Source organism: Poecilia reticulata, chromosome 10, assembly GCF_904066995.2.
Source record: "Poecilia reticulata chromosome 10, P_reticulata-male-v2, whole genome shotgun sequence".
In the NCBI taxonomy this organism is placed as follows: domain Eukaryota; kingdom Metazoa; phylum Chordata; class Actinopteri; order Cyprinodontiformes; family Poeciliidae; genus Poecilia; species Poecilia reticulata.
The window spans coordinates 11,860,721-11,887,348 of NC_088839.1; the positions used below are offsets into that span (position 1 = coordinate 11,860,721).

The window sequence follows — 26,628 nt, forward strand, 5'->3', positions numbered from 1 at the left end:
TGAGAACGCTCACAGGGCACGCCTGACAAACCATTTGTGTGCCCTGACGGCGCAGGATGTCGATGTTAGATGTCGTTCTAATGACGCTTCAGGTTCAGCCCAATAAGACCTGGCTCACATCTTCCAGAGAAAACGAAACATTTACACACCTTCTGATGAATTCCTCATTTTGTCCAATTTTGATACAAACTGAGGTGTGCATTTTATTGTAGTAGAATGTATTCTAGTAAAAATTAGTTTTTTAACCATTCAGAACAGCTTTTTTCCCTTTTGTATCAATATGACTGTAATTATCACTTACCAGACACAGACAGGAAGTCGTCAATGGATGTTATGTCATCAACGGCGTCGGTGAGGACACGAACCTGCTTTTCCCACTGATCCTTGAACACGTCCATATTGTCCTGGGCCACCTTACTGTTGGGCTTGGCAGCGAGGGCTAGTGCTGCATTAATCACCTGTAATCGCCAAATTACAACCATTAAAGCCCAATTACACTATAGCCCTCAGCCACAACATTAGCATACGCTGATTGCACAAAGCCCTCCCCCCTCAATGTTCAGATTCTATCAAGAGGCAAATTCATCCCTCAGAGTGATGAGGGGTTTCAAGGACAGAGGGAGGCTGAACTATGAGCGGCAGGTTTTGAAAGATGGGACAGTACGTCTGTGGATTTAAGCTCAAAAAGTCCAGTGGCACCAGACTGAACCGAGGTTAAACGTCTCTTATGAATAAATAATGAAACAGTGATTAGCATGGCAAGGTGGAAAAAAAAACAACAAAAAAGCCATGTTGCTGGAAAAATAGCTTGTGTGGTCTACAGTACCGTGTTTATGCATTCTATGAGTTCTTAAATATAGCGCATTTTTTAATTTTAACATGATATGTTAAATGTATAATTTACAGATTCAAGTATTTTTGAAGGACAGAAACTAATCAAAGGAATGAGACTCTTATGCCATAAAAACAATCAAATTCAGACTCCATAAGTGGCCCAGTTATTCTGTTCATAGATATAAATTATTTTTAGTGAAATGCTAGAGAAGGGAACAGAGTGATGAGCTTTCTTCAGCTGTGTGGAGAGTAAAATAACGAAGGGCTGCCCCTCCCTCACATGTTGCTACACTGTCAGCTGCTCAAATAGGGAATCATGGGGTGAAAACTTAAGTAAATGCACATGTCACTCTTAAAAAGGTAACATTTTAAAGCTAAACCTGACAAGCTATGAATGGCATGTCTGTAAAACAGCCAGCAGCAGACAGCTCAACTAATCAACCGACAGCTCGTTAACCTTGTATTTTACAATGAGCAATAAGTTTGTGCTAAAGTCACTTGAGCTACCACAGAAGTGAGCAAATGGTAATTCTATATTTCTGCTTAAGTCTATAAAAACAAACACATTGCAACATAATTCTAACTTGTTAATGTAAGCATGTATTATTTCAGTTTAATTAAAATATCTAAGGTTAAGGAATTTTATTAAATGTTTATACAAAAACGCTTATTTTTAAGCAACGTTATTCTACTGCGAGAACCTCATACATCACACTGATAAAAACCAGTGTACCCATCATTTCCATCAAACTGAACACAAAAATTGAAAATCTGATATTTATATTGCCCTCAAAAAATCCATTTGAAACATGCAATGCAAGTACACCAAGACAAATGGTGTAAGCTGTAAGAGACGAGGACAATCACTGCACTGGATAAATGATAACTACAAAACACCTCGTTACCTGGGGGCACAGAGCTTCCAGTTGAGAGGCTGCCATGCGGACCAGCTTCACTCCCTCTTCATTGTTGGAAATGGAGCACGCCAGGTTGGCCACCTAAATAGAGAGCACAAATAAATCTATTTTTAAGCAGAAAACAGCCACTGGCATAGAAACGTTATAAAGGAGGGGGAGAAAGGGACACAGATGCATAATTAAACTAAAAAATTTGTATTTTAGCTCGCTTTCTTATTGATCAGAAGTAGAATGACTCTGCCAAGCAACTAATCCCTGAGGAATACGAGCTCAATGTTGCAGATTAATTCATAAAGCTGCTAAAACGACACAGTCTGATGACAGAGAGGGTAACTGGAAAAGTAGAACGACAAAAGCTACATTGTTGATTGGATAGATAAGGCCGCTATTTCCCCCCCAAAAAGAACAGTAGTACATTTCACTTAATGCAAATCAAAGTAGTAGCTGATTACTCAAGGATATAGTTATTCTGAGTGACTAAATAAACAGGCAGCCAGATTGCCATCACCCTCCTGGAGAGGCAAACAGTCCACACTTTGAAAAGAACTCAGCAGCAGCAAAAGGACTGCAGAGCAAAGCTGAACAAACCTCGTCCTCTACCTGTTAACATTTCCACATTCAGAGGGAATATTCCTATTCGGACCCACAAATGAAGCTTCCTTTCAATTATATCTAATAAAACTAGCATCCTCTAAAAGAGAACTACATATCTATGCATATTTATTTGAATTTAGGTCAGGGAGTTTAAGATTCCTATTTGTTGGTTGGGGTGTGCTGGCAACAATGCTGAAACAGAATGCCTGGGATATGAGGAGCTGTGCCAAAATGGGATTATCCAATGGACAGAAAATGTGCTGAAACATAATCACTTTCAAATGCAAAAAGCAAAAAAACAAAAAACAAATCATGACTGCACCAAAGCTGGAATTATTTTCAGTCAATTTCCTTGCTCTCATCAGGGTCACATAATATAGAGAACCAAAAAAAAAAACAAAAAAAAAACAATCAGGTTTGTGAGAGGAAAACAAACAATCACTTCTTAATCAAAAACTTTTTGATTAGATACAACTTTAAGAAGTGATACAAATCTAAAGCTGCATTAAAATAACTACTGTATGTGTAACTGAAAGGATGAACAGTATTGTGGCAGGCAGCTACTTGGTAATCAGATTGCCATAAAGAATCTGTAATTTTGTGGAAGATAAAACGAGCAGAATGCCTGTGGCCAGAAAGTGGTAAACTGAATTAGATGGTGAAATATCTTCTGTTTCCTCAAAATGCTTCCTCACCTTAAATGTCTTGAGCAAACTTTCTGATGTGAAGTGCTTATTCAGCTGCATTGGTGAAGTACTGAAACATTGATAGCAACGTACTCTACAGCAACATCGAAAGACATGCAGAGACCACAGGGTGAACCCTCTATCCTCAACTAGAGGCGGAAGATTGTTTAGAAAAGGGGGGAAAAATGGCACTGTACGAGACGTGCATTTATTCTTTATTCTGTCTGAGGTGTGCATTTATTCTTTGATAAAGAAAAAATTATTCTTTTGATAAACTTTTACCAACAGAGCTGCTGCAAAAGCACCCAGGCTGATTCAAATCGGCCTGTGCCAGGTAGAGCAACATCGCAGCTCTACCTGCGATGTTGCAACAAACCATTTTAAATGTCATAGGAGAGATTACCGAGTCGATGCCCTTCACTATCATATGCAAATCATTTTTATTTATTCAAGTTACAGCAACATGTTTATAAAGCCACGCAGTATTTCTGGTTCCTGAAAGCGTTGTAAGATTTTTTTTTCCAACTGTATTTTAACTAACCAAGTGTACAAGTAGAAATTATTTCACCAGAAGTTAAAAAAGCATAGCTAGAATACAAGCAGAATGCTTTGCCATTAATGTATCTTAAGCCCAACTGTACAGGCTCAATAGGCCCCAATTGCATCTTATGATACAGCTTGCATGCCTCCTAACTTGTGAACTACTAAAAGCTTTCAATGTAGAAACCTAAAGGGGATATAGGTATTTCCAAAATGTGTGAATACTTCTTTTAGCTGGTAAAAGTGGAGCCAGTTTTCTCAGTGTTAGATGAAATGTATCCGACTCAAAATGTTTACATACAAACAAACAAGAAATAAGGATTGGGTGAAAATGTTCCCATCAAAAAGCAGAAATTCAGTAATTTATCAACGGGTTTGTAGATTAAAGCATTTTCCACTGGGAGACATACCATCCTATTCAAGTTCTGATCCATGGCAACACTTTAGATCTTTCTATGTTTTTACCTTTTATTTTTTGCTCCTGTGCTCATTGGATACAAGCGAATAGATATATACAAAAAGGTTTAGTTGAAACTAACCTTCTATGTAACTTAATTTGTTACATAGTTTTGTTGTGATGGCTCGCAAGAGATCCAGAAAGCTTAAAATGAATCCATTTCTTTGTTCCTTCATTCTCTGAATATGGGTCACTCATAATGTAGCTGTACAATGTGTGAACTAACAAGCCACTTTCCCTTGGGCAGCACTAAAGTTGCACTATTCATAAAAAACAGACCCCAGTTCAGGTTAGTCCAAGAAATAAACAGTGGGTTTTGCTTTTATTGCATATTCCTTCTCTGGATGATGAAGAACCAAACATACTACTATAAAGATATTAAAAAAAAAACTCCAGGTTATGTTAATTGTAATAAACCTCGCTGACCAGAGGATTGACTGCAACTTCCAGTCAGGGTATTTCAAGGTAACACTAATTTTTCAGTAACTTCAGAAAGGTTACTCAAAGGTTTTTGTTGAAATAGTTTGAGCACGGGGTATTTGTTTCACTAATGCATTGTAAGGATAAGAACATTACCCACCTGGCTCTAAATAGTCAAATACCCAAAAGCTTTTGATTAGTGGGTTTCTATGAGGACAACTAGTCAATGCCAGTTAGTTTGACATTTAATAAACAACCAGATTGGAAGACACAATTTGTGAATCAAAGAAAAGAAAACAAATTTTAGCAGCATTCAGTGACTTCTTTTGGCAGCAGGTAAACTATTGAGGGAATTGAATAAACTTAATAAAACTGAATTACAAATTCTCAGAAGCTGAAGAATGCTCTTCCTTTCACCTCCAAGGAAGAGATATCAAAACACATGTACTCAAAAGGTAGTCAGATGAAAACAAGTTTATGACGTTTGGTTTGGCTACAAATTAGTTTGTGCTAAAAACCATTACAACTTACTAAACATATCCAAAATATTAAAACAGAAACTGATCATGAAGATTAACCTCAAAACATTGGAAAAAAGCCTTTTGGGTATATGCATGGATAAACTTAATACATCAATTCCTGAACAGAAACAATGTTGTTCACAGACCAAGTCATGCTAATTATCATGCAAATAATCCAGGTTGTAGTAAGATCTAAAAAAGCTGGATACGTATTATTGTGTTTTGTTTTTGGATTAATCTTGTGAAAATGTAAAACATCAATTATGTTCAACTTTAGAAGCAACATTAATACAACAGACTGTAACGCAATGTGACAGATAAAGCTGTTACGATTACAAGGCAGCCCAGCTCTATGTTAGCATTTTTGATCCTGCTCCTCGGATTCATTGTTCAGACCTCGAGTATTTTGATGCATGCTATATAGAAATGCCAACGCCCCACTTAACTGAAGAAAAGGATTGAATAGCATCTATTTTCACCAAAATAAAAAAAATAAAAAGTTAACTTCATTTATACAGCATCACAGTACTAAATCTACACACCGACTGTTAGTCTGTTTCAATGAGCCTGCAGAAGAACAAGCATTAAAAAGTTCTCCAATGTCAAGCTCATGACACTCAGGCCTTTAGGAGCTACTTAAGGGTTTACACCCCAGTGCGGTCCCGTTTTCCCTCCAACGCTTCAGTGGGTTCCCCTGGCGAATGAGAACACTGCCTTGCCTTGACTGAATTTAGTGATTTAGCCAGTACTTAGAGCCAGTCATTCAAGGGGATGAGTTACTTAAAAGTTAGCAACTCTTTCTCCAACAGAAGCATTAGAAAACATGTCAAAACGAGATCTGAACAAATGTATTAAATATAGACTTTTCAGGGAATGTCAGTTGTTGCAGCTAAGCAGCATCTCTGTGCAACCTTTCTAAAGATGGACGTCAACGTAAATGAAAGCCAATGCATAAACTGTGTTTCAACTGGAATAACATGTTTAAATTTGCTACGCAGACGCAGTTAATTACAAGTTTGCATGTGCTGCTTGTGACCCATGAGCAGAGGTATAAATTAATAGATATCTATCCAATGTCTAGACATTCTCGGTCTGATGAAGGGAGTAATGATCAGCATCAGGATCCCCTGGCAACTCTGATCTGTTTTACATCAGCTGCAACAACAGCACTCACATTAAAGGTAATTACCACTAATTAGCGTTTACTGACAGATATAAACTGATAAATCCATAAGCTATGGTTGCATGTGCTACCAGTGAGCATTCTTCTTTCTTTCTATAAAGAAATAAATCTTTATATTATTTCACATCACTGATTTTTGTTAACCTTGAAGTGGAGTACAGCAGATACAAATATTACAGCTGATTAACCTTTGGTTATTATGTAATCTGATAGCACAGTATAGGGAGAACAGCATGTGCCCTTTACAGTGACATCTCAACCCAGTAAAAGAGAAACTATTGTTTCCACTACGCAATATTACATTTGCAAGTGGATTCTTCAATTCTGCCGTAAATCAAAAATGTTAACGTAAGTCAAATAATACCAAACATATATCAAGGTAAATATTTTTAATTACCTCAATCAACTTGTTGGCGTGCTCACGAAACACCTGAGCATATTCCTTTACTTCCTTCTCGTTGCCATTCTTGGCAGCTTCAATCAGGACAAGAAGGGGAACATTAGTCTCCAGAAAAGAGTCAGAGACGTGGTCCATCACGGCTTTACGCAGCTGGAAACCAACAGAAAACACAACAAAGGCGTTACAAACATTGCCACCTGCATATTTCTACATGAATGTTAATATCCTAGTTGCACAGAAAAACGTCTTGAGACTGAAAGAAAAAAAAAATCAGTTTGAAAAATCCTTAATTTAATATTACATGTGTACATTTTTAAAAAATATTTTAAATAACCAAACCTAAGATATTTGATGACAATGTCTTTTGATCTGAACAGTTCATTGAGCACAAAAACAAAAAGGCTTTACGAGAGCTGAAGAGACAAAAGCTTGCAACAACATACCTGTCGGCGAAGATCTCTGGTCTTCTTTGTCATCCTGTCGATGGCTGTGTTCAGAGCATCGCTCTTGTCTTTTCTTCCTGCCTGAAACATAAAAGAAGGAAATGCTGAGCATTAGATGGCAGCGTTAACCGTGGATCCTTTTTGTAAGGGACATGTACTAGACAGATGTTAAAACACTCAAGGATTTAATTAAACTGATGCATTGTGATGAATCTTGCGCATCGTGCTCAAAGACACAGGTCGACAAAAAATGAATACGAAGAGTTTCTTTTGTAGGAGACACTACATAAATAATAAATCATTTTAGAAGAAGAAATCCCTGCTTTTATTGACTTTTGCAACTTTCTTTTGACAGATTAAAGATGTGACATTCTTTTACTTGTAACAAACATACTCCACATAAATCGGCTTGGTGAATCCTTCCCTTTGTCGTTCAATAAACATCTAAAATTAGATGGCCGCCATATTAAAAAAAAAAAAAAGTGGTTCAGAATGAAGAGGTTGTCCTACTCGGAGCAAAGTTGGTGTTCTTTATTTTATGTAATTTACACAGAAATATCCCACCACATTAGCCAATAAACCTTTAGGAAAATGCCAGATCTTCACAACGAGAGCAAGCTTTTGAGTAAAAGAATTATGTTGAATATGAAGGAGAACACCAGCAGCAATCAGCCAAGGAAATATTTCTTCTTTCATTTAACCTGCAGCCACCTGCTGTAATTATTTATTTGTGTATTAATGCAATCAGCCAGATTGTGAGTGTTGCAGTGTAATGTGATTACATGTTCACATTCCACGGTTCAGGCTTGCTCCTTGTTGTAATTGGTATGTAAATGTTACTTGCTTCACAGGTACTAAGATTGCTGCAGAAAATTGTTACGGAGTGACACCAAAGTGGCCCCTTTCGGACCGGACCTCGCATTCAATTAAAGGGAGGCTGCGTGTGGTTTAAAAAGACATGGAAAGATGTGGCTTGAGAGTCACCATTTCTAAGCTCAGGCATAATACAACAGTGTTTTGGAAAGCTTTGCAGCATTGCAATCATGGCAACATTTTGAAAATAATGTGCTCTTCCTGTGAAACATTACAGGCTGAGCCCTGGGTTTTCACATCTTATTTTTTGAGATGGGAAAAGTACTTCAAAAAAAGAAAATCACAACTAGAACAAGGACAAATCATGAATTTAGATGCATCTAAACTTGTATGAAAATGGTTATTGTTTGATCACACATAGAAAGCTTTTGATTGAAAAAAACAAAACAAAAAAAAACACTAAATACTCTAAAAATATCCCCAGTTTGCCTTGCATGTGCAGCTCTTCAGACTGTCAAAAGGGCATGTATGTTCAATAAAAAGTAACAATTAAGTGCAGCTGGTTGGCTGTGTAAATTATGTACAGTAACATTTAAACATTATAGGCAGTAGTCACACCACAAAGTGCTGCACAGCAGTCGGTCCTAACCACAACTCCCCACTGAGAGCAAAGAAATGCTCAGTCACATTCTACAACTCGCTCAAGCATAACCTCAAAATGTAAAACTTTCAAGAAACATGGAGAGATGGAGGGAGACTGAGGAGCTGAGCATGAGCTGCACCCATTCTGAAAAACATTATAAAAAAAGCCAGCAGAGGAAAAGGCAACCAACTCGTGAAGCTCTAGGCATTTTATCCCCCTTATATTGCTGAAATCAAGTGCAACTAACACCATGGATAGTGGTGGGACTGACCTCCTCTCTCTCCCCCTGCTGCCCTCTGCCTATTGGGTGGGGGGGTTATGCAGATAGTTGGGAACCAGAGAGAGCCAAAAGCACAAATCCTCCATGATTTTGTGTTCTCTGGATGCAGTGCTGCAAAGAGGTTTAGCCTGCTTTACACCTACCATTTCAATCCTGTTCCATCCATGCCTAGCCTATATTTCATATCTCTGCCAGAGGGTCCAGAGATCTTCAGGTGCTTATTATAGCAATTTCTTTTCTACATCTTTTATAACACTCCAGCTAGTCACATTCTCTCCAACGAAAACAGGTCAAATAATTCAAGCTAGACAACCTTAGTTTTATTGAATAACATCTCAAGTCTCATGGGATTTTAACATAATTTTCCCTTGTACAATTCATCTCAAACGTCAAAAAAAAGATGAATAACCCCAAAACGTCTACGCTTTTCTTCACATACTCACCTTACACCCAGCAAGGGACCCTACGTTAGTGGGAAATGCAGGCAAGTGACCCAGAAAGTCACTTGCCTGGTTGGCATTTAGTTTCAAGATATGAGAACTAATGGAGCAAATTAGACAACGATTGAATAAAAATAAATCTTGCAATATTTTTAATAAAATGTTCGCTTTTTAATTCTAACCTTTATTTGCACTAAATGAACATCAACTACTCAAGTTGTCAAATATGAAATCTGCATCAGAAAACACAGCTTACACTGTCTTTATTCCCAACATTACTGTTGTAAATCCCTAGACATGGCTAATGCTGTTCAAGAGTGTTTACTCTTTGTTCCTTCAGCTCAAAGCAAATGTCCATGGTTCATTTATTTCATGAATATTTCCATCAAGATTAGATAACTGTATTAGCACATTTCAATTCCAGCCCTGTAAAACATCAATATTCAAACATTAGTGACTTGGTTTAAAATGGCAAAGAAAAATGTCAGTCTTTCCTGTTGTATAATACAAACATTGACCGAAAATATGAAAAGGGATAAATGTAAGGTAAAAGCTAGAAATTATTACCCAGTAAAAAGTTGCAGCCCATTCCCCTTTTCAGTCAAAGGAGATTGGTTTCTGGGGTAAATTTCTAACCGGATTTGGCCCTGGTTCCTAAAGTGGAGACAAAACTACTTAAATAATGGTCCCAGAAAAGTGTCCTCTTTACTGGAAAAGGCTCTTGCAAACATAATTCACATTTAGACTACACTGCTAATGTCAAATTTATATGAAAAGTCCTACATTTTGTTTTCCCATCACCTAGCCCCAGACTGTGCATAACAACAGAACATTCAGCCTTTTCTGTAACCTTTAGAAAGCAAGTTTTCGTTACTCCACTCAGCAGCTGTGCATGCATTACATAGCAGGAGTGGAAGGAAAGGACAGGGCAAGATATGAAAATGACGACTACAATAAGAGGGAATGTATTATATATGAGGCAATGCAGTACATTGTCAGTCATGCTCTTTCAGCCAAAACTTTGACTACACATGGGTTATTCTACTACATATTTGCTGCTAGTAGAACAACAGCATGGAGAGGCTGAGATTTACAGCTGTGGTTAATTTCAACAGCAAGCTGCGGCAACACGTTCAAGGTATCAATATTCTGATGGTGACGAGCCAGTGGGAGGGAAAGGGGAAGCAAGAGGGAGGTGGAGGAAGACTAAGGTGCACAAGAACTGTGTATGAGGCAGGGAGCAAGTGACTGAGCAGCAGAGTGAGAGGCTGTTCGTGTGTGGGAGAGAGAAAACGCGGGAGAGAGAGAAACAGCGGTGATGATCGACGCCAGGCTGCCACCACTCTGCAGCAGAGAGTGGCTGCAACAAAAAGCACAGAATAACATCCCCGACTCCCCGCTCTGCTTTTTTTTTCCTCTTTCTGCGTCTCAGCTAGCGGATGAGGGCTCCGCTCACAGCTCTGCAGAGGCTCTGCCGAAACCGAGCCGGCGTCAGACGCAAGATCTCTGCCTGCCATCAACAAGTTAGGCTTGGACGACCAGAGCCATGAAAGAAAAACACTTGATTTTCAATTAAAACGTCAAAGACATCATCACTGCAGTGGAAGGAAATCAAAAAGGTAAAAGAAAAAGAAGAGAAAGAAGAAGAGGGAGCTGCTGACTGGAGTCACTCTGGATCTAACTGATTAACTTGATAAATATATTATATACATTTCTATCAAGGATTTGTGGGCTGAAGGAGAAAAAAATTTATTTCTTCTTTGTGTTTGGATTTTAGGGGACTCTGGCAAAAACACAAGGAATAAACATCTTAGGACATGGAATTTTACATTTTGTTTCAATCGGGTGGGCTCAGAATTGCTTTATTTCAAAAGAAGCCGATTCCTTTTGTGTTTACTCAAAAGGGCTTTTTCCCTTTGGATTTTTCTTCCATCCCGTTGCTCCAAGAGTCTTTGGAAAAGGACAGTTGAATGCAGCCTCCGATGTACACAAAAGAATGGGTAAGTTAGTCTTTTATATGGCAGCTCTGGTCATGAATAGGAAATACAAGTAAAGAGCGAGAGGTTGAGAACTAAAAGCTCTTCTGCTTCATTTATGTACTGCAATACCACCCCACCACCCTCCAATTTTCTGCTCTTCACTGACATAAGTTAGGAAGATGCGTCTTAGAAAATAAAATTTGTTGTTCTCAAATATTTCTGTAGAAATCTGGGGAAATGTTTTTTGATTCTTAATGGTAAATTTGCATTTAATATTACAGCACAAAAAAAAGAAGAGAAAAAAAGAGCAGGGTAGCCTAATTTTAGAAGCAAGAAAACCAACAGCAGGTCACGTGTAATTGATAAGTATATTCCTCATCATATTATGTCCTTTTTAAAGCTATGATTGAGGGCAACATGCTCGTGTGCATTTAGTAAAGTTGCAAATGTAAAATGTCTTGCCTGCTAAAGGTCCGGAAAGAAAAGATGGAGAAAATTGGCACCCTTTCTCATCTGAATTAATAATAGGTGCTCTGCAGAGATTAGCTTTCCTGCCCCAAAAGTTTATTTTGCTTTCTTTGAACCGACCCAGGTTTCCATTCAAGGTGGCCATTGGTGGGACCTGCACCAGTGGCTGTGAGTGTGATCAGTATGCTCCTAGCGTGTCTGCTGTCTCCTGCATCATGCACAACCTGCCCTCAAAAATGCCGCTGTGAGGACCTGCAGTTCTACTGCGACACCCAGGAGCTTAAGGCACCACCAGATGGTGTGGACAAGGGCGCCCTGGGGTTGTCGCTACGCCACAACAGCATCACTGAGCTCTCCCCAGATCAGTTCTACGGTTTCAGCCAGCTCACCTGGCTACATCTAGACCACAACCAGATCACCACAGTACAAGAGGATGCCTTTCAAGGGCTCTATAAACTGAAGGACCTCAACCTGAGCTCCAATCGTATCACCAAGTTGCCCAACACAACCTTCATCCACCTCATCAACCTTCAGATCCTGGACCTTTCATTCAATCAGATGACATCATTGGAGCCAGAACTGTTTCATGGACTTAGGAAGCTCCAGATACTTCACCTCCGCTCAAATTTACTTCGCACTACACCTGTGCGAGCGTTTTGGGACTGTCGCAACCTGGAATATCTGGGCCTGAGCAGCAACCGTCTACGGAGCCTTGCCCGGAATGGATTTGCTGGGCTCATTAAACTCAAAGAGCTCCACTTGGAGCACAATCAGCTGACCAAGATTAACTTGGCCCATTTCCCTCGTCTCGTTGCCCTCCAGTTTCTCTATCTCCAGTGGAATAAGATCAACAATGTCACGTGTGGCATGGAGTGGACCTGGACCACTTTAGAGAAGCTGGACCTCACAGGAAACGAAATCCGTGTCCTGACACCTGACGTGTTTCAAACGCTGCCAAATTTAAAAATTTTGCTACTGGATAACAACAAACTAAGCAGCTTGGAGCCCCAAGTCTTGGATATGTGGCAGTCTTTGAGTACAATTGGACTGTCCAGCAACCTTTGGGAATGTACCAAAAGGATTTGCTCTTTGGCCACGTGGTTGAGCGCCTTCAAGGGAAGGTGGGAACATTCCATTGTCTGCCATAGTCCAGAATACGCCCAGGGGGAGGAGATACTTGACGCCGTCTATGGATTCCAGCTTTGCCAGAATTTTTCAGCACCAGTCATTCAGACCATCAGTACAACCACAGACACTACTACGGCTGCCGAGATCACAAGCTCCTTGTTTGGAATTATGCAGCCAACCCCCACACAGGACTATGCAGAGGATTTTGGGAGCTTTACCACACTCACAACCACCACAACCACAACACAAACACCAAGCACTGCTGAAGCAACTACTGCTTTGCTGGAAGAGGCAGCTGTAACAGATGATTTCTTAGCTATGGACAACACTGTCATGACTCATAGGGTCATCATTGGAACTATGGCTCTTCTCTTTTCTTTCTTTTTCATAATTTTTGTTGTGTATATCTCACGAAAGTGCTGCCCCCCCACCCTGCGGAGGATACGCCACTGTTCTGCTATTCAGAACCGCAGACAGATGAGGACCCAGCAGCGACAGCCAATGGCAGACCTAGCCACACAGGTACCCTATAATGAGTACGAGCCCAGCCATGAAGAAGGGGCTCTCGTCATCATCAATGGCTATGGGCAGTGCAAATGTCAGCAACTGCCTTACAAAGAGTGTGAAGTATGAACTCCTATTTATTCCTAGACCATAAGGTTCGTCATTTGACCACTTCAGAACAAACAGGGTTTGCTTCTTTAATTTGTTTCTGGTTTCTGTAAAAAGCCTAATTTCTACAAGTGACATTTGAAAACATGATCAATAACGAATGCTACAAAGACAGAGACTGGACAGTAAAGAAACTATGTGGAGATAGTCAATTTTATTTTTCTATGAAAGAAAGGTTGTTCATATCAGCCAGGGGCAATCATTTTAAATAAGAAAATTGTAAACTGTGAGATTTGTCTCTACGTTGTCTATATTTTGCAGCACAGCTTAATTAAAAGGTTGATACAGCCCTTTGCTAACAAAGTACCTAAAGTGAAGGGATGCGATTTTGTAATGTTTAGTTTTTTTGTTTTCCAAAAGGTAAAAAAAAAAAAAAAAAGAAAAAAGAAAAAAAAATACACATTTAAAATGTTGTTTCCCAAATTCATCAGAGGCACTGAAATTAAGAAGGTTCTTACTAATAATACTCAATTGAGAGTAGAAACCTGAAAAAAACATTACATTCTCCAAATCAGTGATATCAATTTAACAAACAACCTTAAACCAGATAAGCTGTTTTTTTTTCCATAAATTGCAGCTGCAACTCTACACAAAGAATTAAAAATGTTCAATTATATTAATTGGATGATTTTCTTTTTTGTCAGACATATGCTCAAAAATCCTGATTTGCAGCAAACAGAAGGCATTCTGCATTTGGGCTTTTGTCTATCACATTCAGCTATTGGAAATATACCCTTAACCTTTGGGACACATCACAATGTGTTCAACTATGGTTAATATCCAATTTACCCTTCTTTAAAGGAAGCAAAAACCATCTTGGATGTCAACTTCACATTTGACAGACAAAAAAAAAAAACTAAACAAAAAAAAAAAACTACAAACCTTTAATGTACAATTATTTGTATATGGATTACACATTTTGTAAAGGCCATACAAACTGTGACCATAATATTTTTGGGGCTTAATTTAATTAAGTACAATATGCTGATCTGCCATAACAGGATCAATTTCTAGATTTACGTGATATGCGAGTAGCAAGTGAAAGGGGAATGAACAGAGTAAATGCCAGAACATTTTATGCTGAAAATAAAAACCTCTCCCAGAAGCCCACCCTCTTACGCTTACACTCTAATCAGGACTGACGGGTTCAAGATTGAGCCAATTAAGGCAAGGCAAAAAGAATCTTAATATTCTGTGTCCCACACCAGTGAACCAGCAACATCTAGCTCTTCCATCAGTAAAATGTAGTTGTTTGTCATCATTTGTGAGATAACACCAACAACTCCCCTAAACTTATTTTATACAACAGCATCAATAAAATTGTAACTTGCAGTCTGAAAAATGGATTCACATTCAACAAATATATCTGTTCTCCTGTTTGGACTAACAAGTGTTGAGCTAAACTGTGCTCAATACTCTAGGCAAATTGAGATCCAGTGATAAGCAAACAGCAGGCTTTGGTGAGGACACATTTGTATGCAGCAGAGAGAAGATGTGCATTAGCATCAGTCTGAAGCTGCTGCTGCAGCTTCGCACTTCATGTTCGATTCAAGAGTGGGGGCAGGGTGAAAGTAAGTGGGATTGAGATGAATTGACGGGATGAAAAGAGGGCACAAATTGGTAGATAACTTAAGTTTAAAACAACTTAATAATAAAATGGGATTTATTATAATTGCTTGTGCTTTAAACGCACAACAGAGCAGCTTTTGATTTCACATCACTCCACAATGAGGCATTGCTCCAATTCCACAGCACCGTTAAGAAAAATGTACCATATGACAAGAATGAGAGGATTTCTCTATTTGGGCCGAGGCAGAAGGTATTATTTGTGGGTTTGTCTCCTAGGTTATGAAAATTTGGCTTCAGGTTTTTACATAAAACACATTTGTATAAGTGCGTCTCTAAAAATGTTCATGCCATCAAACACAAATTGTGTAAGTAAACCAAAAACTTTTTACACTTTTAGTTAAAACCATTTTTTTCCCAAAGCCAAGTAATTCCCTTTCTAATTTCAAGTTTACCCTCTAGCTTCGCACTGCTTTTACTGCTGCCCTTCTGACCTTGCATGCTCAAAAGTCCAACTTTCAGTAAAACACTTCTCAGTTTCATTCAGTAAACGTTACGAGACCCCATTTTCTGATGGATACAAAAGTAAATTAAATTCTATGAGTTATGGCAATCATGACATTTACATTTTACTGTTTAAGACTACAATTGTATCAAGTGACTGAAAATCCACAAAATTTGTAGAATTATGCATCCCTTTGCACTTTGGCTCTTTGTAAACCGTTTTGTTTCCTCTCGTCATCCTCTAGATCTTCTCTCCCTGCTGAAAATCGCTGAAATGGAAAAAAAAAAAAAAAAAAAAGAAAAACTTAAAGAATCCCTACTCATTTCCAAACTCTTTGTGCAAAACTGAATGCTTTTATCTTCCCATTTTCCTTTTGTATTGTAATATGTACAATTTCATATCTGTATAGTGGATAAGATGTGCCAAACTGGAAAAAAAGAAAAGAAAAAAAAACCATTGTCCCTTCAAAACATATATTTTTTAAATAAAATGGTTATAATTGTTTGCAAATCGTTTGCAAACTGATGTACGCTGACATCTTGGTTTGGTCTTTCTTTCAAGTCAATCCATTACACAATTTAAGAATTAATGTACATTGTTATATCTTTGGCTGCACCAGTAATAAAAGTTGGGCCGATATAGATATTAATATTGCACTAATGACCAATTACAGTGATTATCTATCAATCTTTATGTCTCTGTGTCCAGCCATCCATCTACATATTAACCTTATGATACCCAATATATCATATTGATTTCATCAAGTTGAAGTAGCTCATGGTTGCATGAAAAAAAAATTATATATATATATATATATATATATATATATATGGCCAGAAGGTACCCACAAGTTATTTGAACTACTGCTTTAGTTAAATGTTGGCTAAGAGTTTTTAAATAACTGGATGCTGACTGATGGCCAACAAGGATGTAATTATCCTCTTAAAATTACTCAAATAGCATACATTTATCAGTGATATTACAAAGGACATTTTAAACACATCAAATGAATTTGTCTTCATATATTGAGGAGTATATTTATGTAGATTCATATTGTATCGTGCAATATTGCTGTTATTTTAAACATTGACTTACAAAAGCTGTAGAAAATACCAGCAACAGCTCAAATCAATGTGAAGCAAACTAGTTATGGGGGTTCAGTGAAGGTGACATGTGCATGTTTAGGAGAGCCTCATAATGTCGTGGTGAAACTGTCTATTCCATGCAAAAAGCTAAAAGATTTGCGCTACAAATTAATTTGAATAACTTCAGTTACACAAGAAAGACTTTTTCCCCTTTAATAAGTATGCCCTATCTTATTACAAAACCCTAATTTTCCATCCTTAAACTTCATTTAAATTTTGGGGTGCAAATTAGGACAAAAGTCAATTTATTCCTATAGAAATTAGTTTGCAATCCTTTAAGAGTATGCTCCATCGTAACCACGTTTGAATGCGTCTAATGTTTTGGTGAATCTTACATTCACCAATCATCTTATTATAAATTAAGCAGCCCACTTTTGTTTCCCAAAGATATACAGTTCTTCTCCATCTGTGATCCAATTATTCTTCGCAGTACGTTTGAGCTGCGGCTCAACTAGAGCTCCCAGACATGAAGTTGTTCCCAGGTGAACTGGAAACAACTACAGCCAGCAGGTCTTAGTGTGGGTGTAAAATTGTGTCTGTGTGCAAATGCTTTCTGATAAAGAGGTGAGCTGTCTACACAGAGCAATGTTTTTTTTTTGTGCCGTTTCTTTATATAAACCCCTGAACAAAAAAATAAAGCAAATGTAACTATTGCACCATCCTAAAAAAAAAAAAAAAAAAAAGCATGAGGGATCCACATACTTTTGAGTTTAAGTCTGCTTAATTCAATGGGCAAATCAAATACTCTTTTGCAAAGACCACTCATTTAATATCAAAGACTTCCTCAACATGAAAGTTCACAGAAAGGCAGATTAAGAGTTATGTGATGAAAACAGAGGTGCTCTAAAACAGTAAAGACTCTTGCAGGTATACGAGTGAGAACTTATTCCATTTATAAGCCTTTTGCCTTCACTTAAAACGTATTCAAACTATTTATTTTGGGCTATAAAATGTTCAAGTTAGAATATCCTGGACGAAAATACAAGTATTCAGACTTATTCGCATCAGTTTTTTTAAACTTTAAGGGGATTAAAAAAAATACAATATTCAGGTATTTTTTGTCAAATTAAAATTGCACAAATAAAACCTCAACAGTAAGCATGAGACTCTCAAGTAGATTTCAACATATTTTTTAAGTTGGGAAAAATAAAGTGTCTAAAAAGTTAAAGCATATATTTTGTCATGCATCATTGATTTAAAATGAACAAGGTTAACAACAATAAATACATTTAAAATATTTCAGTAAATAAAAAAAAATATCCTCCAGGTCAAGTTATGGACCATGAGTTTATCAGTTCTCAATTTAAGATAGCATTCATTATGATGTGGATTAATATGCATGTTACTTCAATGTGGCAACACAGAGGTGAAAACAAGCTCTGGTTTTAAAGCAGATTACATCTAACAGGTTCTCGAAGCATAAGTGGACTCTACATGCAAAACAAACGTTCAAAACTTTTGAACATGCACAATTGCTGCATTAAGTTTTACTTTTACGACTGAAGGAATTTGTTTCTACTCCCCAAATGGTCTTTTTGTTAATTGATTTGGCTGTTAATGGTTCAGCTGTCCTGCACAACAGGAGATAATGAAAACAAGGCTGAACAACTGTGAAAAGAGAGACGAGTCAAGTTGCCAAATCACAGAGCTTCTTATTGTGAGTTCACTGCATTATTCTTCCTCACTGCTGAGAAAAACGGTTCAACCCATCTACGCGACAGTAAAGCCGATCCGAAGACCCAGAATCCACCAACCTGAGATCAAAGGGACACATCGAAGAAATGTTGCCTGACAAGCGTCGACTGACAGACTAATGTTTTATGGAGGCCATAAATATAAGTAAAGCCTTCAGGATACTAGATCCTTTCTGTGTTACAGTGTGCAGTGTGTAATTTGTTTTAATTATGGATTCAGATAAGATAATAAAAAAAGATCAATTTCTCAGCTATGAGACAGTTTTAGTTTCTTTAAAAAGTTCTCCATGAAATATAAAATGTATGTATTAAATTTGATGCATATCATTTGCTTTGTATTCGGAGCACTGAAGTCAGCTAGAGTCAGTGTTAGATGAGATAGGTAACGGTGTGAAAGTGTAACTACTTCAAACAGGAGAATGGGTTCACAAAATGGTAAGGTAATTCCCATTGTGGGGGACAACCAAAAATTCCTCATCATTCGTTTGTGTTTTGGCCTAAATGTTCAGCATTTTGAAGAAAGTGTACTCAGCGTAGAATATTTCGGTGTATGATTGGAGAGTCCACATGAAATCTGCCCTCAAAACCGAGGACAAATTTCAAATTTGTCCTCAAAATCTGAAAAGTGAAAATGATGGATTACTTTCCCAGTTTTAGACAGTCCTAGCAGTGGACTCACTGGATTGTTCACTCAAACACGGTGTTTCTATTCTCCTCCTAGTGTCGCACATTGTATTTTACAAAGTTTTAATTATTTAAAGTATTCAATGTGTATACAGCAGAAATCCTTCAGGTTCAGGTTATAAGACATTCAGTTCATGCCCCAACAATGGTCAGAAAAAGCAACTAGATAGTTACACACTGTAAACCTTAAGTAGTCCGCCAAAATATATATTTTTAATGAGATGCATCTGTGCAGGCAGAGAGAAAATTGGATTGAACTAAAATTCTTCCACTTACTTAAGGTGCCCAAGGCAAAAAGTAAGAGTTGGGGGGAGAGTAAGCCATCAGAGGAGAAAGGAACAAACAGGAAGAAGACTGCAAAGGAGGAAATGGGATTAAACCAGATGTTCAATCTGTACAAGAAATGTTAAGGAGTGCCAAGTGCTAATACTGCTTTAAGCTAAATATAAATGAAGAGGAAAGGGATGTGGGATCCCACTGCAGTTGCCAGGTACTGCATGTCATTTTCAAACAGGTGAAAATGCTAATGAACTTGCAGGGACTGTCAGTTACTGTGTATGTCAGAGCAATGAAGCATTATTTTGCAACGTGAGACAACCCTTGACACATGCTAGTAACAAGGGATGCTTGAATAATACAAAATGTCAGAAACTGTTACACTTTGCATGTGCGATGTAAAACCTTCATGGCTATATGGAATAATTGAGGTTTCACAATGTGGGAGAGCAAGAGCAACATAACCACTTATCCACCTTTCCACTTCACTGGCTGAGGAGATGGACTACAATCTTTTAAGCGATCATCATTAACATAATATTGTTTTTCCCACACAAATAAGAAAAAAAAATGCTTGCCTAATCCAAATAATTCAACAAAACAATTTCAATAGGGACGTCCCAATCCAAACTCTAGTAATGAATAAGACTAGCGCTGTAATTCAGCTCCAATTTCTGTTTACATCGGCTGCCACAGAAAGCCAATTTGTGCATGGCTAATTAGGTTTACATCACCAAAGCATCACACTTATTTAGCAGACACTTCTGCCCAAAGATATTTAGAGGCGAGAAACAAACTGAGGGCCAACGTCAAATTTAATCAGTTGGCCAGTACATCAACTTGAAATAAAGAAAAAAAAGATAAAACTAGTAATATCCTGATTGATGGAAGATCACCGTTCTACAGCCAACGATATTAAGTTTTCGCTTGGTACATCAAGCTGAAGTATGTTACGTTCTGCAGGATATATAAAATGTATATTTGCCAAAACATTATTTTTTTTGATACATCAAGGAATACAAATATATAATACAGACAAATTCACGAGACAAGACTCACACCGAGGTGATACTGTAGCAGAGGTTCTCAAACGGTTATATCTATGTAACCTTTTAGAGAAAGTAAAGTTTACTGGCACAATTTAGGTTGTAAAAATTTGCCAGTTCTTTTGATATCCGTTTGGTTCACTAGCAACTAAAACATGGGTGCTAATTGTGGGAGTGTGTGTGCGTGTGTGTGCGCGCGCGTGCATGCACAGCATTTTATAGGCTATTTTAAGAAAATAAAGTCGTTTTTATTCTGTTAATCATTTACTTTCTGAGTAATCAGAATTGATTCATTAGTGTTGAAAAAAGTCAGATTCCCCTGTTTGCGTGTCAGAAAAAAACAGCTTAATGAGAAATTATTTCACACTTCTGGTGGTAATTTGCAGTCCAATGCAACCCATGAAGCAAAGTCACAGGAACAAAAAAAAAAAAAAAAAAGAAAACTTCCTTCCCTCTGCTAAGGTACACTGAAAGCAGCATGAATGCTGCTTGAAGTTAAGGTTAAAAGGAAATAAAGATGAGACAGGATTTCTCTACTTGGAGCAGAAGAAATTTAATATTTTTCCCTTTGCAAGTCTGAAACCCTCGCAGAATTAGATTTTTATACACAGAAAGGGCCAAAAAAAGGAGGCAATGTTCTATTTGTGTTTTTGAGTCAGTGGTGTCTTCAAAAACCCAGCTGGAACACCAATAATACCATTTCCATATGTGGCCCATTTACTTTTTTTCTACTGGCAATATGTAGCTTAAATCCATGAAAGAAATTTCTAATTTCAAGTTAAAGAGACATTATTAACATTGTTTAACTTACCTTTTTTAAAGAATCGATGAGAAGCCAGATTATGCACAATTAAAAAGAAAATGCATTTCCCTATAATACACTTCTGAAGCCAAGTGTTGGTAGGTATATTGGAACAAACTCCTACAGCCTTTTCTGATTCAATTAAAGCTGAGTGAGGTAAAAATGTCAAAATGTGCACCGAATGTGAAAAGCATGTGACCTCATCACAACCAAATTAGTTACTACATTCATCTAGTCTTGAACAGTGTATAATTTTTTTTATATGATGTTTTTACCACAAATAACTTTATGTGTGAACCTTTATATCCGTTGTTGTTGTTGGTACACCTCAATTTATCATTTGTCACTTCTATTCAACCAATAAGTACCACTACTTTTCCTAATATTGAACTGCCCAACCGATTCGATATTTTTCTTCATTATATAATATAAAGCTTGAGTGAATAGCACGTGTCTTTACAAATATATTTTAAAGATATTCAAATAAAATATGGTTCACCTTGGCCAAACAACATGAACCTACTGGTTTGGACTCTTATTAACCCCCTGAAGGTGGTCTGGTGTGTCTTGACACAAGATGTTAGCAGCAGCAGATCATTTAAGTCCTGCAAGTTGTGAGGCTCCACCTCGCACCTGTTAGCAAATCCATTAGTCCAATTCCATCCATGTTCCACTTGGATGCCAAGTGAACACTTCACACTAATGCTGCGTTCCAGTTCACACTTCTCAATTGGAAAAATCAACTGGAATGCTCTCCGAAGTCAGATTTCCTACTGGGAAACTTGGAGCATCGCTGACTACGCCCACTTATGACTTGTACAGCAGACTTCACGTGTCAATATGGCCAATCCTCACATCAAAAGTAGTAAGATGAGGTGGATGCATGTATATCACAAGAGACATGTAAAAGTGCGCCCAAAATCAGCGTTACACATGTAGCACCGGCAATTGTAAACTGAACAAATTAAAAATGGCATTTGTTTATTAAAAGTAACACTTAAAAATTATGTCTGTAAGAGCTATTGCAAACAAAGTTTATTGGCGGCGCAATGTTGAAATTCAGAGTTTAGAGCACTGCAGACCCATAAAACCCACAGGAGCTGCAGTTTTGAGCGACACTCAGGCCAATTTGACCCTTCCCAACATCACATTTACCCATTTTTCTTTTAACCCATTGACTAGGAGGACAAATTGTTCCCTTTCTGCCCAATATACCCAACCCACTAACAGGTCAGGTGCCATTGTCAGTCTTATTTACTTTGCTTAAGGGCTCAAATTCAATTGAATAGCATAAAAGACGTAAACATATGGTCATAAAGCCATGCGATGTTTATGTTTCAAATACTCGACAGACGTAGTCAAGTCATCCAACAGCCTATCACTGCTATAAGGCACCAGGTCACATCCTCTCACTATGCTAACCACATGTCACATGCCATAGATCTCAGAGGCTAAATTAGGCCATTAAATGCACATGACAGGCAGTAACATATTATGCTTCCAATCCATTTTCTTCATCTGGCCAAATGAGTAGTCATATCACTGTCATGTCCATTCACCATCAGTGTTGATGATATTCATTTCTTCATTTCTCTAGTCATAGTGGACTAATGAAGAGGTGGGTAGGAGTTCAATGTAAACAAAAAATAAAAGTTGCTTTAAAATAAACATCTAATTTTGTTTAACTGGATTAGATCTGAAAATAAAGTGGATGTGGCTGTGGATTGATAACAGGTGAAACAGTGGTATAAAAAGGGAATTGTCAGAACTATGACAAAGTATAAATAACAAGAAAAGGAACAAAAACTGGAAATACTGAAAAACAAAGGCCCAAGGTTATAAGAAAAGGATAAGAGAATTTAATCTGCCATATGTAAAAGTATTTTAAAAATTCTCAAAAAAAAAATGCTTTTGTAATATTTTACTGCTTTGATCTTTGATTTATTTTTTCTGCATTTGTGATGGTTCTAAAGTGCAGAAAGTATCTGGATGTCAAAGTTTAACAAGCTGCTAAAGACCTGTCAGTTTCACAACGATTTAGAAAATGAAGACACTTACATTCCCCATGTACTCAGACAGGAGGTCCTGCAGAGCCTGGCGCACTGAATTGCATTCAGCCACAATGCGCTCCCTGCGGTCATCACGTGTGCATGAAGAGTCAGCCATGAGAGCAGCTCCACTGATAATGCTCTCCAGGCGCTCCTCCAGCGAAGGACGAAAGCGTTCCTCGGTGAAGCCCACAGGATCCAAAATGATTTGTTTCTGTTGAAAAGAAATAAGAGAAACTAAACGAAGAGCAGAGCTGGATCGTTTTTTTATTAATTACCGAGGAGCATGCTTGTCTAAAAACCTTCAAAATCAGGACAAAGCAGACTTTTGCCCACAGCTAATAATCTAAAGGGGGGAAAAAAGTATTGAAAAATGAAAAGCAAGGACAAGAATAAATCTGTATGTGGGTTAGTATTATTCTCCCCTGCTAACATCAGTTTAATATTCCTGGCCTCTTGTAAAGGTCACGGTTTTGTCTAGTATGTATTTTGTCATCAACGTTAAAAAATTCACTCAACATGTTCACTTGCATTAAAAGGACTCATGTAATGAATGTCAGAGAGAAATTCGAATGTAATTACAGATTCACAAGCGTCTTAAGAAGAACCTTTCATAGGAAAAGGAAAAGTCTAGAGTTGGATGTCTATTTCTTATGAGGATTTTGTTCAAGGACCTATAGTGTGTGAATAAAGGCTGAGTGAGATTAGTTGTCCTTTCTCTGATAAAGGTATTTCATTATCATTACAGCCCATGTATGACTTTATCACCTGTGATCACTGATCTTCCTCCTTGCTTAAAAGATGGCTATTTGGTTGAGTGAAAATATTCCCGTCTTTAAAAAGAAAAAGCAACACCCCCGTGGTTTGGAAACTTGAAGAGAACAACCCAGGTAACTTGGACAATGTCACTTTAGCAAAATATCTTCATCAGTGCCTCTTGGGCCTTAAAATTGTCTTCCAGTCCACTGATGTTTTAGCCGACTAGGACATTAAATTCAATCCGACTACTTGAGAATAAATTAAATTTTCAGCCTTGATCTTCAACATATCAATAGCTGAAACTGATTTAAAAGTCTGTGTCATGAGCACATAAAATAGCTGACTGCTGTGCGAGTGTGCATGTGCGTGTGTTTAAAAGTCACTGATGCCAGAGTTTTCTCTCTCTCTGCATCTTTGCTAGCATTTCTACATCAACAGAAGAGAAGCTTTAAATAAAGATATTGAAGATATACAAAATAACTGTGACATGTGAAATTTTACCTAGAATGCAATAGATTTCTTAATGCCATAACAGATTAATATTATGCCATTTCTGTACAAGGTTGCAACACCTTTAAAAATCACATACCAGCCCATGGGTAGGTTCATACGCATCGGTAAAACACTCAAGAGTTAATAGAATTCACACAGATATGTTTCCATTTGCGTAATGAGACACCGGTATAACCTTGTCTTGTTTCTTTTATTTCAGCAACACCAGACAACTCTAATTAGGTTCGACTTTGTAGGGCAAGCCTGTTAGCAGCTACAAGTAGTTCTGCTGTTGATGCATTTCAAAAGCATTAGACAGCTTCTAGCTGCGGTTCTAATGTTTTTCAGGTTAGTGGCACTAAAGAAAGAAAGGCCTCGATATCTGGACTCTGCTTTTCAGATGCTCTGTTGCTACAAAATATTTAAACTGCTTAGTTATTATAATTGTAGTTTGTTTAGGCAGATCGCCCTCCGTCACAGGCACCTCCAGCTCCCTCCATTCATTCTCATCTGACCTCCTATGCTTGCGTGTCATATTACCATGGCAACAGGCAAAAGGAGAGACACGGAGGAGAAAACAGAGGGAGAGAAAGAGAGTCAGAGGTTGACTCATTTACTAATTTTGACTAACACTTGAAAGTAGGTTTTAGAGAGGTGATTTTCAGACAAAAAGCAGATGCAAGTTTTTTTGGGATGAGAGGCTTTCTGTTTTCATCTGCTGTGGTACAGCAAACCTGACATTTATTTTTAGTAACCTGCTATAACAACAATTAAGAATTTTAAAGAATGTCGTTAAAATATCCAGACTTAAATAAACAAACATGAAAAGTAAGAGGAGAAAAACTTTGAGAACAAACTGTGATTTGAACAAAGTTTTGCTGTTAATCCGCCTACCAATTTCCAAAAACTGTCCAAAATTAAATCACACCTATTTGGTAAGAGAACTTCTCCGCACACCAAGTTCTCTTTCCTCCCACATTTAATTAGAGATGCAAAGAGAAATCAGCAGGTGACCAAAACAATCATCAGCTTTAGTGGCTTTGACTGGTGAATCTGTTGGATGAAAAATTATGATCAATCTGATTAGTGAACGCAGCAAACCTAAATGGCTACCGGGCTGCACAAGCAACACCCTGCTTTAGTGTAGAAGCAGCTACCGAGTGAAAAAGTTCAAGTTGACTGTTGTCACTATCAGTGAATTGTTTGAAATGAAGTTAGAAAGCGCAGATGCAACCAGTTGTTTGATAAACTCTTTTTCTGCTCCTTGTCTACTGATCAATGATGAGAGAAATGACATAATATTTTAAAACAATATTTTTTTTGTTTACAATACAGATGTTTTAGAAAAATCTAAATTGCCTAAAAATTACCATCAGCATGTCAAGTCAACCACAAAGCTGTGACAGAAGCATGAAATGTAGAGATGAACCAACATGTTTTCTTGTTCTGTTTGCTAACACTCTATAGATTTTTTTCAAAGGGTGTTAATATTGTATCTATTACACTTCTGCTGCATTACAAAATAAGAGGAGCAAGTTTTTCCTTCATTCATGCACCAAAAAAAAAATCGTTTTCATTGTACAAATAAATAAAGTGCATACAGATATGAAAGCACTACATCAAAATGCCAACAGAATACAACAGACAATGCTGCTTGTCAAATGACTAAATATTTGAATAGTACTGGCTCAGTTATTGAAACTGGCACAAAAGATGATGATGAAAACGCACACTTTTACAGAGCTGCGTTACTGTGGGCCTGCAGAATGTCTTTGGAGTTTAATTGAACACACCTTCTGTAAATAATATTATGCATTGCATGTCTGAGAGGTTAGTGCCATAGAAAATCTAATCATCTTTGTATTTATCTCCCTAGGCAGCGTTGGGTTGATTAGCTCTATTTTTAAGCCATCAGTTACCTTGATGTTTTGTTTCATGTCAATATTATGAGTAGTGGGTCGGGTGTTTTGTACACCTATTAAATTTGTTTCTGTGATTTTATATGTAGGATATCTTGGAAAAGGAATTTTAAAAAATGTTTCCATAATCGAGTTTATATCCACACACATTGTATACTTTATCCTGAATAAGCAGGGGGAAGAGAAGGGATTAATTAATGTATATGCCAAGTTATGTTATTTAGTCATTTGTAAGTATAGTTTAATTTATGAAACTCATGGCAGTATAAATCCA

General features: G+C 37.5%; 2 protein-coding genes across 2 annotated transcripts in view; one reads left to right on the forward strand and one right to left on the reverse strand.

Annotated features, from left to right (window-relative positions):
* The window catches only part of ctnna1 (catenin (cadherin-associated protein), alpha 1), a 73,365-nt gene that overhangs the window by 31,447 nt on the left and 15,290 nt on the right, over positions 1–26,628 (reverse strand). The window contains exons 7-11 of the mRNA XM_081611356.1: positions 23,195–23,398; positions 6,996–7,076; positions 6,550–6,702; positions 1,740–1,832; positions 302–458 (exon numbers count right to left, since the gene is read on the reverse strand). Of these exons, the coding sequence (XP_081467482.1) occupies positions 302–458; positions 1,740–1,832; positions 6,550–6,702; positions 6,996–7,076; positions 23,195–23,398 (688 nt within the window). The remainder of the gene's footprint in view (positions 1–301; positions 459–1,739; positions 1,833–6,549; positions 6,703–6,995; positions 7,077–23,194; positions 23,399–26,628) is intronic.
* lrrtm2 (leucine rich repeat transmembrane neuronal 2) lies at positions 10,438–16,024 on the forward strand. Its single transcript, XM_081611357.1, has 2 exons — positions 10,438–11,171; positions 11,743–16,024. Exons 1-2 carry the CDS (start codon positions 11,168–11,170, stop codon positions 13,377–13,379), a joined length of 1,641 nt encoding a protein of 546 aa, XP_081467483.1. The 5' UTR covers positions 10,438–11,167; the 3' UTR covers positions 13,380–16,024.